Source organism: Westerdykella ornata (genome assembly GCF_010094085.1).
Source record: "Westerdykella ornata strain CBS 379.55 unplaced genomic scaffold EI97scaffold_53, whole genome shotgun sequence".
Taxonomy (NCBI): domain Eukaryota; kingdom Fungi; phylum Ascomycota; class Dothideomycetes; order Pleosporales; family Sporormiaceae; genus Westerdykella; species Westerdykella ornata.
The window spans coordinates 38065-50511 of record NW_022986903.1 but is presented as its reverse complement, the minus strand read 5'-3'; the positions used below and the strand labels follow the sequence as shown (position 1 = coordinate 50511).

At 53.2% G+C, this 12447-nt stretch overlaps 7 protein-coding genes across 7 annotated transcripts; 3 read left to right on the top strand and 4 right to left on the bottom strand.

Moving 5' to 3' along the window:
- Window positions 1-681: 681 nt before the first annotated feature.
- On the top strand, window positions 682-1280 carry EI97DRAFT_471055 (uncharacterized protein; the record flags this gene model as incomplete). Its single annotated transcript, XM_033801813.1, has 2 exons — window positions 682-793; window positions 887-1280. Exons 1-2 carry the CDS (start codon window positions 708-710, stop codon window positions 1278-1280), a joined length of 480 nt encoding a protein of 159 aa, XP_033649165.1. The 5' UTR covers window positions 682-707.
- Window positions 1281-1613: 333 nt separating this feature from the next.
- Window positions 1614-3630, bottom strand: EI97DRAFT_471054 (putative cytochrome P450 alkane hydroxylase). The gene is made up of 2 exons (XM_033801812.1): window positions 2226-3630; window positions 1614-2170 (listed from the first exon to the last, which is right to left on the bottom strand). The coding sequence occupies exons 1-2, from the start codon at window positions 3319-3321 to the stop codon at window positions 1749-1751; spliced, it is 1518 nt and encodes a 505-aa protein (XP_033649164.1). The 5' UTR covers window positions 3322-3630; the 3' UTR covers window positions 1614-1748.
- A 91-nt stretch (window positions 3631-3721) lies between these two features.
- On the top strand, window positions 3722-5699 carry EI97DRAFT_407809 (major facilitator superfamily protein). The gene is made up of 2 exons (XM_033796633.1): window positions 3722-4474; window positions 4529-5699. Exons 1-2 carry the CDS (start codon window positions 3896-3898, stop codon window positions 5624-5626), a joined length of 1677 nt encoding a protein of 558 aa, XP_033649163.1. The 5' UTR covers window positions 3722-3895; the 3' UTR covers window positions 5627-5699.
- A 127-nt stretch (window positions 5700-5826) lies between these two features.
- EI97DRAFT_471052 (uncharacterized protein) lies at window positions 5827-6633 on the bottom strand (the record flags this gene model as incomplete). The annotated part of the gene is made up of 1 exon (XM_033801811.1): window positions 5827-6633. The coding sequence occupies one exon, from the start codon at window positions 6631-6633 to the stop codon at window positions 5827-5829; it is 807 nt and encodes a 268-aa protein (XP_033649162.1).
- A 532-nt stretch (window positions 6634-7165) lies between these two features.
- Window positions 7166-8147, bottom strand: EI97DRAFT_262286 (uncharacterized protein). Its single transcript, XM_033794228.1, has 2 exons — window positions 7333-8147; window positions 7166-7198 (listed from the first exon to the last, which is right to left on the bottom strand). The coding sequence occupies exon 1, from the start codon at window positions 7994-7996 to the stop codon at window positions 7376-7378; it is 621 nt and encodes a 206-aa protein (XP_033649161.1). The 5' UTR covers window positions 7997-8147; the 3' UTR covers window positions 7166-7198; window positions 7333-7375.
- Window positions 8148-8298: 151 nt separating this feature from the next.
- Window positions 8299-9890, bottom strand: EI97DRAFT_453564 (phosphoglycerate mutase-like protein; the record flags this gene model as incomplete). The annotated part of the gene is made up of 2 exons (XM_033800465.1): window positions 8299-9652; window positions 9709-9890. The coding sequence occupies 2 exons, from the start codon at window positions 9888-9890 to the stop codon at window positions 8299-8301; spliced, it is 1536 nt and encodes a 511-aa protein (XP_033649160.1).
- Window positions 9891-11028: 1138 nt separating this feature from the next.
- On the top strand, window positions 11029-12125 carry EI97DRAFT_471050 (uncharacterized protein; the record flags this gene model as incomplete). The annotated part of the gene is made up of 1 exon (XM_033801810.1): window positions 11029-12125. One exon carries the CDS (start codon window positions 11029-11031, stop codon window positions 12073-12075), a length of 1047 nt encoding a protein of 348 aa, XP_033649159.1. The 3' UTR covers window positions 12076-12125.
- Window positions 12126-12447: the final 322 nt, after the last annotated feature.

Sequence of the window (12447 nt, the reverse complement as noted above, 5' to 3'; positions counted from 1 at the left end):
CGTAACTTGTATTACACTGCATACGGGATTGGCAAATTCACGGACCGTCAGGAGGTACAGCGTACAGCTCCGTAGTCGGACGTAAAGCTACCATAGTGCAAATTGCAGGAATACATGCAAATCAAGCTTCTTGGTTTAGACTAGCAGCTTCCCTCTTAGGACTCGTGTTACAGCAGATACTGCAGCCTTATCACGCCACTGATGCATTGTACGACGTACTGCTTAGGCGTATACCGAGACCGTACCCCACGGCTTACCCTCGGCCGTTTTGGGGTAACCCGCAGAGGAGAGATACGGGCCGCAGTACGAACCGTTCAACGGGGCGCGTTGCATTCGTATTCTTGCAGGGTGTTTGAAATGATTTTGGCGTGCCGCAATGTGGCATAGCGGGAGCTCAAGATTGAGTGGATTAGGCCAGTCCATGCGTTGGGTAAATTCTTCTTCTAGTCTTCACCGACTAATCGACCCTGTGCGGGGATAGAATACGAATATTGGTGCTGTTGCGTTCGGGCTTCGGCCATTGAGCAGTTTAGCGCTTGCGGCGAGGAAAAGATTGATAGCGTATATATTGTGTGACCAAACAATATGAATCATCATAAACAGCTCTATAGAACAAACACACCGTAGAGCAAGTACTATCCCAATTGCATCAGTCAGGGACATCGCCACCACGATCAACATCACCACACCACACCACAACGCCCACCATGAGTCCCTCCCAAGTATCCACCCCCTACGCCTCTCTCGCCATGGCCGCCCTCCGCCTAAGTCCCCTCGTCCTCTCCAGCGCAACGTGAGTCCCCTTCCCTTGCTTCCCTCTTCTCTCCCCTCTCCCCTTCCCAACCACATACATCCATCCCTAGCGTCTAACAAAACCCTCCCCCAGCATCATCTCCGTCGCCCACCAACACGTCATCTTCGCCATGCTCCTCACCACCTCCCCCACCATCGCCCGCCCCTTCTCGCGAAAAATCATGTGGATCATGGGCTCCCTGTACCCTCTCTCTCTCGTCTCCCTTCTCCTCAACGCCTTCCTCCTCCCTGCATCCTCCTCCTCCTCCTCCCTCTTCGGCCTCGGCTTCGCCCTCACATTGGCGCACGTGGCGCCGTTTCGATACGCGGGACGCTTGAGGGGCGCGCTGGAGGATGAGAAGGTGGGGAAGGAGGCGTTGGTTAAGGTTATGGGGGAGTGGCATAGGCTGAATTGGTGGAGGCTGTGGGTTTGCGATTTACCGGCTTGGGGGGTGGTTTTTGCTGCTACGGTTAGGGGGGTTGTTTGAGTATGTCTGTGTTTTTGGGGAGGAAAGGGGTGAAGTCAAGTCTAGTCAACTTATGTGGAACTTGATGCTTGAACCACGCGCAGAAGGTTGACTTATCTGCAACGCAGAAGAAGACTCGTTTTGGAAGTGACATTATATGATAGATCTATCAATGGGTGAGAGTTGATTTGATTGTGCATGCGATTCGCATTTCTTCTTCTTGGGGTGATATTTCGTGCAATTAATTGGACGACTACCAACGGTTCAGGTTATCTATCTTGCGAACTTTGATCATAGCTCATGCCTACGGAGCGTAAGCATTCGACGCACCTCATTGTTCCTTAACGCTTGTGAAGACGATTCAACATTGCTCCAGTATAATCAAGTCTCCTCTAAAGGTACTTTGCCTCTATCTGAATATCCCCTCAACGAAGCACAGGTGTGCAGACACTCAGTGAGCCAAAACGGGCGATAAGATTCATCTCCACCTCACTCCTCCACAAACCCCACCTTAACCCCATAAAAACTACACGTAGCCAAACCCATCTTCTCCGCCCACGCATGCTCATCCCGACTCTCAAGCCTCCCCCCAACCATCTGCACAATCCGAACAATGGTATACCCCGCCTCCGTAAGCGCAAACTGCTGCCCAAGGCAAACGCGCGGCCCGCCCGAAAACGGCGTACACGTCCAACCGGGACGCAGCGTCTCCCACCGCTCAGGTTTGAATTCCTCGGCATCAGGACCGAAGAGGTCGGTGCGGCGATGCAGGGCGTAGGAGAAGAAGGAGACGGGCTGATTTTGGTGTACGAGGATGGGTGAGCGGCCGTCGGGTCCGCCGCCTACGGGGAGGACGGTGGGACGGACGGCGACGCGCGAGTTGCCCGCTACGACGGGGTAGAGGCGGAGTGCTTCGTGTTGATTAGCAGTTTTGTTTGAAGTGAGGATGGGTCTTCTGCAACTCACATTCGTTCATGATGTACTTTAGATATTTCATCTGCCTCAGCTCCTCATACCCAGGCCTCCTTCCTTCAAGCAGTGCAACCTCGGCCTTGAGCTTCCTCCAGACTTCCGGGTGCCGCGCAAGAGCATGGAAGGTATTGCTCAACAAGCAAGCCGTGGTGTCGCGGCCCGCCATCAAGATGCTCAGGATCTCGTCCGTCAGTGTCTCCTTGTCGTTAGTCTGCTTGGCGAGTTCCTGGAGGAAGACGTAGCGTTCCTTTTCGCCCCTCGAGGAGTTCTGCTCGACGTCTTGGATGGACTTGAACGTAGCATTGTATGCAAGCGCCTTGTCGACGAAGCCCCCGACGAAGGCGCGGATGAAGTCACATGCCTCGTCGAATTGCTTGTTGCGGTAGAAACGCCGCATGGGACCGAGACGGTAGCGCTTGACGACCTCGCTCTGGGCAAAGTTGAATTGCGTGGCAAAGGCGTTGCCGGCTTTGTGCTCGGTGTCCAAGAGGGAGCACACGGATTCGCCGAAGAGGAATTGCGTAGCAGAGTCCATGGTCAGGCGGAAGAAGAGCGGTTGCAAATCTACCGTGGTGCCGTCCGTTGGGATGAGCGCGAGCAAGTGCAAGACGTGGGTTTCCAGGAGATCCAAGTCGGAGATCTGGTCGCGCGTGAAAGACGGCCGCAGGAGCGCTCGTGAATGTTCCCACCGGGCACCATCGCTGGTGAAGATGCCCTTTCCGAGCAGCGGGCCCAGCGCGTCCTCCCGGCCCAGCTTGTAGTCTTTGAAATTGGTGCTGAGGATGGCCTTGATGTTCTCCGGTTCAATCGTCGTGATGAACTCCCTGCCCATGATGGCGCCTTTGAACGTGTTTCCGTGGTCTCGATGACGCTGTACCATCAACGGGAGGAGACGAGCCTCCTTTGCTGCTTTCATTTGCTCTTTGAAGAGGGAGAAGCCGAGGATACGCTCGCCTTGTGGCAGAGGCTTTGCTGGTTTGCAGCCATGACGGCGGGCAAGACGGGCATAGTAGATGCGGGTGGAGAGGTTTCGAACAAGGAGAAGAACGACGCCTGCAATGGCAAACAAAAGGATGGGAGATCGAGCCATGTTTTCTTTGGCCTGGAATTAAACCGGGAAAAGTTGAGGGACTCGAAGTTCCACAGGCAAAATAATCTACTTCCCATATGGGCGGTAGGCAGGGTGAATGTCATACGCGTATCCGTCAGAACGCAGCACACTTCCTGTCATGACGCCCAATAGACTAAAATGTAAGGCTTAGCTTGATCTTGGCGTTCGTACCGATCGGGGGCGTACGGCGGTCCGCTTCAGCCACCTGCAGAAGGGCGCCATCCATCGATCAAATCCCGGCGCTAGACCAGAAGCGACAAGGCCGGCTCATCGGAGGGTGAATGGGGAGACGGGGGTGAGGGTGAGGATGAGCAAACACGAAGTTTATCGTATTCCAATATCGATGATGACGCGAATGACGCCCATACGCCGTGCCCCTCCCGACGTTACGGATACGCAGCGGAGGGTGAGCGGACGGTCGGAGGATGCCGCTGGATAAATCCGCGCTAACCGCTTTCGTAAGCCAAACACTCTTCTGGGGTGAAGGACGTCTTCAACGACTGCTGAACCTCTTGGACCCTTTCTTGCACACAATTTTCTCCTGGCCAGCAGAATGCCTCCCACGGACTCAGAGGCTGCCGAGCCTCCTCCCGACCAAGATGGAGGAGTGCAAGGCGACGAGACCAAAGAAGCTCCCCAACCGTTCAAACGCGGGTTTCGGTTCTGGTGCATCATCTTTTCCCTTTGCACGACCGGCATCCTCTCTGCTCTTGAAGGCACCGTCGTTTCGACCGCGTTACCCACCATCATAGACCACCTGGGCGGCGGATCGCTGTATCTCTGGGCCGTAAACGCCTACTTCCTGACCAGCACAGTCATCCAACCCCTCTATGGCCAAACCGCGAATATCTTCGGTCGTAGATACCTGCTCATCTTTGCAGTCGCCGTATTTGCCTTGGGCAGCGGAATCTGCGGAGGAGCAAGCAGCATGGAGATGCTGATCGCAGGACGAGCAATCCAGGGCATGGGAGGAGGCGGTCTCACGATGCTCCCCAACGTCATCATCAGCGACATTGTCCCGCTTCGAGACAGGGGGACGTATCTGGCCATCATATTCCTCTCCATCACAGTCGGGAATGGCATCGGACCGTTCTTGGGTGGTGTAATCGTCCAGTCAACCTCTTGGAGATGGGTAAGGAAACACTCCTGGCGCAAAGAGTGTGGAGACTTCACTAACACGTAACAGGTATTTTACCTCAACCTGCCCATCTCCGGCGTCGTCCTGGTCCTCCTTTACTTCTTCCTCCACGTCAACTTCAAGCACGAACCCATAGCTGCGAAGCTGCGGCGGATCGACTATGGCGGCAACGTCCTCTTCATCGGATCGACCGTCGCAATCCTGCTCGCCCTGACAAGCGGCGGCGTGCAGAATCCGTGGAACTCCTGGCGGACCATCGTACCGCTTGTCATCGGCGCCGTCGGACTCGTAGTCTTCTTCGTTTACCAACGATACCCAGCGGAACCCACGATGCCCCTGCGTCTCTTCACAAACCGGACTACTGTAACTGCCTTCTTCCTCACATTCCTCCACTCCATCCTGACCTTCTGGGTCATCTACTTCCTCCCCGTATACTTCCAGGGCGTCCTCGCCTCCTCCCCCTCCCGCTCCGGCGTGCAGCTGCTCCCAACCGTCCTCATCCTCATCCCCTTCGCCGCCGTCTCAGGCAAACTGCTGGGCAAACTGGGCAAGTACAAACCACTGCACTTCACCGGCTTCGCCATCATGACGATCGGCTTCGGCCTCTTCACTCTCCTCCGCGCCTCCTCCTCAACAGCCGCATGGGTCCTCTTCCAAGCCGTCGAAGCAGCAGGCGCAGGCGTCATCGTCTCCGTCCTCCTCCCAGCCATCCAAGCACCCCTCTCGCAAAAGGACGTCGCCACAGCTACCGGCACCTTCGCTTTCGTCCGCAGCTTCGGCATCGTCTGGGCCGTCACTGTCCCAGCGACCATCTTCAATCATCGCCTAGCCCAGCTTGCCAACGCACGCGTCTCCGATCCGGATGTGCGTGCTGCGCTCTCCGGCGGCGCCGGTTACGAACATGCCACAAGGGCTTTCTTGGATAGCTTGTCTGTGCCCGTACGCCGCGAGGTCGTGGGCGTATACACGGATACGCTGAAGCTCATTTGGCAGGTGGGCATCGGGATTGCTGGGCTGGGGTTCTGCCTTGTTGCTGTTGAGAAGCAGATTTCGCTGCAAAAGGATCTGGATACCGAGTTTGGTGTGAAGGACAAGGAGGCCAGCGAGAGTGCTCCAGGTGAGAAGGACGAGGAGAAGGCGCTTTGAATGTATATCATGTACTGTATAGAATAAAAAATACTCTACTTAGCCTGGCATATTTGGAACCTCTTTATTCCCCTCGCAGGATCCCGATGAACATATAAGACCCTATCAGAACATACACGTGGTGTAACCGCAGCCTGAACACGACTGCCATAACTCTGCCAGCCACGGCTCGCTTTTGCTGAGCCGGACATTTGAGCATGTCATTTCAGCCAATCCGGAATGCAGTCAATTTTGGGATTTACGGTTCCCGCGATAAGCTCGGCCGCGATCCTGAATCTCATACGCTCACCTACGACGGCTGTAAACACCTCACCATAGCCCTCTTCCTCTTCTACACCATATCCCACTGGCCACCATTGGTCATCATCGGGAAGACGGCGCATCAGGAGCATGACCCATATCCCACTATCATGGGATCCTGCCGGAAAGATACTTGGGCCGCTGCGTCCTTTGCAGTAGAGATTGCGATAGGGATGCCTGGCCCATTCGGAGAAAGGTTTCCTATCCTTCGTGCTCTGTTTATAATACCGATCAAGGAATTGGAGGATCTTCCCCGTAGCATCCTCAGCACCCTTGCTGCTGGGCGAATCAGAAGGGTGAGGCGTGTGGTAGGATACAAGTCGAGTTTTGAGGCAAACATGCACGAGACTCCACTTTCCGTCGCGCTCATGGATGGGCCAGAATATATGACTTGCTAGAGGCCGTGCTGCCAGTTCTTGAAGAACATGTTTTCCGGGGTTGTCGGACCGATCCTGCAGAAAGCATGTCACATTGACCGGGTCTATGTAAGCGACAAGGTTATAGCAAATACTCGGGAGCGTATTCTTCATGACATGGATGTAATTAGAGACCGTTGTGTCGGAGACTGGACTTCCCGGGCAGAGATCTGCTTGAAGACGAGCAAATTCCTGGGGCATCATCTTGTATCCGTCGAGAAATGGCTCCAAAGCATTGCTCCAAGGTACGGGAAGACGGGATATTAGCCGATCCAGGGCGTGCAGATCCATGGAATAGGACGTGAGCAATTGACGGACTCTAAAAGATGTGTAAATAACTGGATGGCTTCGTGGAACTGAGGGTATTCAAAATCTTCGCTTAACCGTTTGCCATAAGTCGGTGAGGGTGAGTGTGAGCTCCATGTACAGTGACCTGTTTCGGGAATGGCCTCCAATACGGGATAGAATTTACGAATGCTCCCCTCCGGGAGTGTCTCCATCAGCTCTTACTTGCGAGAAGTTTGGATGCCAGACATAACTGGACACTATCCACCTGTTTCAACGCAGTCAGCCCTTCGTGACATGATTGGTAAGAGCCGTCATTTTTCTCTTTATCTCTTTTTCTTTCTGCTTCCCAAGCGACAGAGGGATCTGATTTGCAGTTCTCTTTCGCTGCCCAAATGCCCTCAATTGTCCAGACGCCGCAGACCAGGACTTAACTTCCTCATGGACATAGCCGCGACCTAAGGCACGGGAAGTTAAAAGACTCACAATTGCATTAATATAATGTTTGTCGGTATTGGCTTGTGCTAAGAGCTTTTCGTCAGCTTGATCAGCTGGGCGGAGTTTCGACGCCCTGTATAATAAGTCAGAGAGTGGCCATTAAGAAATCCTACGTCCAGCTATTCTCTTCATCACAACCTGCGATCTTCACGAAACTCCTGAGAGATGTTTTGAAGAAGTAGCTACTTTGGCAGGTACTAGACATACGCGACTCCAAGCAGGCGTACCCAGCTGGATTGTATCTGCGCCTTCAACAATCCCGCTCGCTTTCCCTTCCCTCCTCACTTTGTCTCTGCGCACTCTCATTCCTTCCCCCTCCAACCTCAGAACCCGGGAAACGACTCCGCAACGACAAAGGCTCCTGAACAATACCACGATGGTAGACCCTACAGCTCCGACAGGTGGATTGCAAACAGGGTTGTTGGAGATACATCTCATGCATATAAGTCCCTGAATACCTGTGTTCCGGGCCCCCGGGGATCCAGCGCCAAATTTTCACGCCGCAGGATTTTGGTCTCTGGCGGTTGGCTGGTGTTGATCTCGCGGCCTGATCGGGAGAATCAGAGGGGTGGGGTTCTGTTGGAACGGAAGCTAGAAGTTGATGGGAAGCAGAGGAGGAGTGGTGTGGGGTTAAAGATGAAGTGATCGTCGGATTGGCTGGGGGTGCTGAAGGACGCTTCAGGCGGAGTTTTACTATTAAGCTTCGACGAGGCGATGGTCTGGGCGGTTCTACTACGTCCTCTTTACGAGACAAGTCTGATGGTGGGCTTGTCGTGTTCCATAGCTCCTTGGGTATACGGATGGTCAACTTCCGCAGGTGAGCCGGATGCGACGATGGCACAACTTCATGGAGAGGTCCCTGTTCTGTCATTAATGGCAAGTGGACACTGCCGGAAGTGCGTTGGGCATGAACAGGGCTTTTGTCATCACGATCTCTACGTGGTTTCGATCCAAACTTGCTGCTGTTTGTTACGCGTTTGCTTATGACTCGCGATTCTTCCACGTGAGACCGAAGGATTCATCGTCCACATTTTCATATATTCTGCGGTGAGGATATTCTGAAGCAATGATTTCTCTTCAGCTCCTATCCTCGTGGTCAAGATCAAGCGGAAATGTCTTGCCATTGGACACAGCGAAGAACGGTGTCGAACTTGTGGTTTATTACATTTCCATTCATATTTCTCGTTTTTGAGACTGTGCGGGTTGAGAGAAGCATTCGTCCCAGTGCCCTCCGCTCCTAGCAAAGCTTTGGCTTTCAACAAACTTGCTTAGCTTGCATCTTCCGAAGTCATCAGCTTCGCAGAATTCGAGAGGCATGACACGATCGTTCACGATGACCCTGACGAATTCTTCCTCTTCTCCTTCGCACCTGAGCTTCTCAACATACATTCTAGCAGCAAAAGGCACAGTCCATGCAGCTGAGTATCCGTTCGTGACATTGGTGCCTTCTATAGTGGAATTTGACAGCGGTCTGGTGGTGTTGTAAAGTCCCATGGCGGCGAATATTCTAGTCATGTCATTGTCATGGCTGAAGTCCGCATAGACCTTTCGATCCAATGGAAACGTGACTGGGTTCGAATCAAGCGTGCGGTTCGTGTTTGTGTGATCGTTGACTGGTGTCTCGGTCAGGCGAGCAATGAGTTCGTTCACATAGCCGACACCTTGAGTTGGTCCAAGGGGGTTGCCGTTGCCAAATCCGTAGTATTTGCCGAGAGTCTGGTAATAGTCATACTGATGCCACTCGTCCTCTGTGAATAAGTTGCAGAACTTTGATACGCTTGCAGTGGGCGAAGCGAGGGTATCGAATGGGCACATATCCATCAGATAGATGATGGATGTCTCGCTGAGATTGGTGCCGAGCTTAGAATTCACGCGAGACTGGATCGGCGGTATGAACTTTGTCGCCCATTTCCGCTGGGCATCGGCCCCAATTTCTTTGAATCGCCCTTCTTCATAAGCCGTGCAGATCTTGTGCGACAAGGTGTTGTTATATCCTGGACCTTCCGGGATGGTCACGTCAATGGGAGCCGGAGCTGAATGCTTCCCAGCTTCGGCGAACCCTTTTAGCCATTTATTCGCTGATTCCACAACACGCGCCTGACCACCTGAGCGGACAAAGGGGGGCGTATCCGCTACCAGCGTACTGTAGCGCCGATAAAAGTGAGCTCCCGAGTTAACCATCTCTTGCCTTCCAGCATCTGTCAATTGATCTGCCCCAAGCGTATATTTGTAGTCCTTCAGGAACGCAAATTCATCCGGATAAGCATTGCTATTGTTGTGGATTTCTTCAATCAACAATGCGTATGCGAGCGATTTGCCGAGCGTAGGATCGCGACCGCCGTGACGTGAGAGGACCGAAGCGAAAGACACAGAGCATCCTTTCGGTGGCACAGTTTCGACATCGGAGGGAACGGAGAACCAGAGCGAGTACTGTCCCCAGAAATGCGATGTGCTTGGGCTACAGCGGTAGCCATCGTCAATTGTGTCGCATGAATTGTGCGATTCGACGTCCGTCTGAACTGCCTTCCTGAAAATACTGTAAGCCTTTCCCTCCTAGTCCCAAAGATAGAAAAGGTGAAGTACCGGATTACTAGATAGAAAACCGCTAGCCCTACTACTGAGGATACAGCAGCAACCCATTTCCAGAAGCTCTGCCTACTTCTTTTCCGAGATTTTGACGGGGAACTAGGCTCGCCTTCATCCACAGGCAGGCGGTCATACTGCTGGGCGCGAAGTGCACTCAGCCTGTTCAACAGTCGTGCCATCGAGAGGGTAAACGGAGGGGAATGGTGACTGAACGATATCGCTGCAAACGACGCCCATATCGAGACAGGGCTGTAGACAAAGAGGTCAGCTCAATCATAAGATGCCATAGGCGTTTATAGCGAGCAGTGGGGCTCGGTCTGAAGGGAGGGCGCTGGTTAGGCATCCTTGAGGTCTTGAGGTGACCTTTCGACGTCCCAATGCCAAGCATCTTCGGGAAGCTTAAGTTGACTTTCAGCCAAGACCCGGAGACAAATCCAGGTCACTCTTTTGGTAAATCATAGATCATGATATTAAGCGCTATCTACTCTCATCCTTTGGTAATATGCGGTTCCCTTGCATATATAGTCAGTATCCGTCCGAGCTCAATACCAAAAACCCTGAAAACCAGAGCCTTGACAGATGATCAAGAGAGACACTTAGCAGCAAGGCAAGGCTGCGCGGACGATGAAGGCCAGGTCGGCGACGTTTTCTACGAACAGCGCAGCCCGTATCGTTCGGCGGAGCCAAACTGATTTGTCTTATATATGCTGGGGGCCAGTCCTACCTAGCAGCCCCTTAGCCGTTCATATGCATCCCCGTCGTGGTTGGTACCCATGCATGGCGTTCGGCACCATCCTAATCGTCAAGCATTGTGCAGTGGTTCATGGATGGTCGTAGGCGCTTGAATGGACCAAGGACTGATTTCCCCCTCGAGGTTTAGTGATCAAAAGCCATCTTTGTAGGAGTTACGGATATCAAGGTGGCTACAGAAACAGTAAGATAGTGGCTACAAAGACATGTCGTTGAGTGATTCAGAGCATGCATGTGTTTGGAAATTGAAGTTACACAATGTATGCGGCACAAAGATTCGAGCCATTTACTAGATTTTCCTCGTCACGGATTGGTTGCTGTTGAGCGGGTTCTCTAGTAGGTGAATACGCTCACTGGGACTTTCACTCCTGGAACTCAACCACTGGCCTGTCAAGGTTTGCGTCGCGCCTCATCCAAATGCGCGCTCACAATGTCTGTTGGTTGAATTTTCATCTTCGCTTCAACCTACGCGCAACAACCTTCATCGACCGGTTCCGTTCAGTTCTCCTGGCTCGATCATCAGTTGACAACACCCTAACCTGCAAGCAACCGACACACTGCCCAACAATGGTGCTTCTCTTTGGGAGTTTCTTGCGCCGCCTTACCGGGGCAAAAGCCGCACCACAGAATACCTCTACCGGATCCGAAGTACCAAGGCCTGATACAGCACCTCCGCAAGTTGCAGGAGGCATCAATGCAAGCACCACAACGAACGGCGCTCCTGCTGCATCTTTCACTTCGCCTACAACATCGGTCACTAATGAGAATGGGTCCATTTCTACTCGTCGTATGCTCCGCCCCGTCCCACTGATGAACAGGCGGCATGCCAATCGTTCCCAACGCGACTTCTCCGCCGACATCCTCATGGAGGACGACGAAGGCGGCCTTCGAGAAGGATACCTAGGCACATACGGAAACATCCAATACTTCCAACCCCAGGCGACTGACATTGCCCTCCCATGCGGCGCCAACGGACTCCACCAGCTTGCCTGCGGCCACTGGATCATGGATACATCAAGACTAGGCGAGCCCGGACTCCCATGCGGCCTCAATTGCATGAAACCTTCCTTCAACGCCAAACCTTTCCACTGCGCTCAGTGCGAGAGGATCGTGCAGCACATCTACTTCAACGAACTCACCGAGGATGAGCACCGTAAAATCGTAACCGCACAGCAAGCGGGTCAACAAGCGTTTCTGGTTGCGTATGTCACGGAGTTTGTTGCAAAGCGCACACAGCTCAATGGTGGTCTTACGGAGACGATCATGTCCATCGTTAATAGAGATGAGTATGCACGCCCCTGTTTGGAAGCATCGCCGCCTGAGCCGGTCAAGTACATGACACCAGCCGAGATGTGGGGAGAAATTGACAAGCGCAAGAGAATTGAGGCTTTCATGAAGAACAATGCCCTCGTGGGTGGACAGAAACGCGTGCCGCTCATGGCTCCCAATGCAGCGTATAACGCGAAACGAGTCGCTCTCGCACCGCCTGTCTCATTCGGGACACCCTCTTGGGAGCATCATGCGGGCAGCTTCGTGGGTCCTATCATCCGCGAGCGGCGGACGGAGGATGACGGGGGTAGTATGCCACGGAAGCGGATCAAGATGTCGCCTTGAACGATGTGTGGAGTAGGGGGGAGTCATGCAGATTACTATGAAGTCGTTCATACTAATTGCACTGGGTTCTGAAGTAATCCTTGAAGCGGCGCTCAGCGCGGACTTTGTGTTGGGATCCTCCATCAGTGGAGCGGGAAGGGAAGCGGGCCATGGGATCTATCCGCGCATGTTGTGTAGGAAATAGGAGATACGTTTCGCTTCAAGGAAACGGGTGATAGAAGAGGCCAGGGCGGAGCTAGTTGCCCACTTTCCCGTGCGATAGCACAACAGAAAAATAGAAAAGCTACTCGTTTCATCATGTCAAGGTGCAATACAAGCTCATAGTAGTATAATAGCAAACTCCTAACCGCATCCCCTATAAATCCGTTATAA

What these genes read in the sequence shown, in the direction of transcription:
- EI97DRAFT_471054 (XM_033801812.1), bottom strand. Translation starts at nt 3,321, where the DNA reads ATGGCTCGATCTCCCATCCTTTTGTTTGCCATTGCAGGCGTCGTTCTT. An exon ending in AAAGTACATCATGAACGAAT is followed by an intron (nt 2,171 to 2,225) that starts GTGAGTTGCAGA and finishes ATCAACACGAAG; the next exon opens with CACTCCGCCTCTACCCCGTC.
- EI97DRAFT_407809 (XM_033796633.1), top strand. Translation starts at nt 3,896, where the DNA reads ATGCCTCCCACGGACTCAGAGGCTGCCGAGCCTCCTCCCGACCAAGAT. An exon ending in AGTCAACCTCTTGGAGATGG is followed by an intron (nt 4,475 to 4,528) that starts GTAAGGAAACAC and finishes AACACGTAACAG; the next exon opens with GTATTTTACCTCAACCTGCC.
- EI97DRAFT_262286 (XM_033794228.1), bottom strand. Translation starts at nt 7,996, where the DNA reads ATGACAGAACAGGGACCTCTCCATGAAGTTGTGCCATCGTCGCATCCG.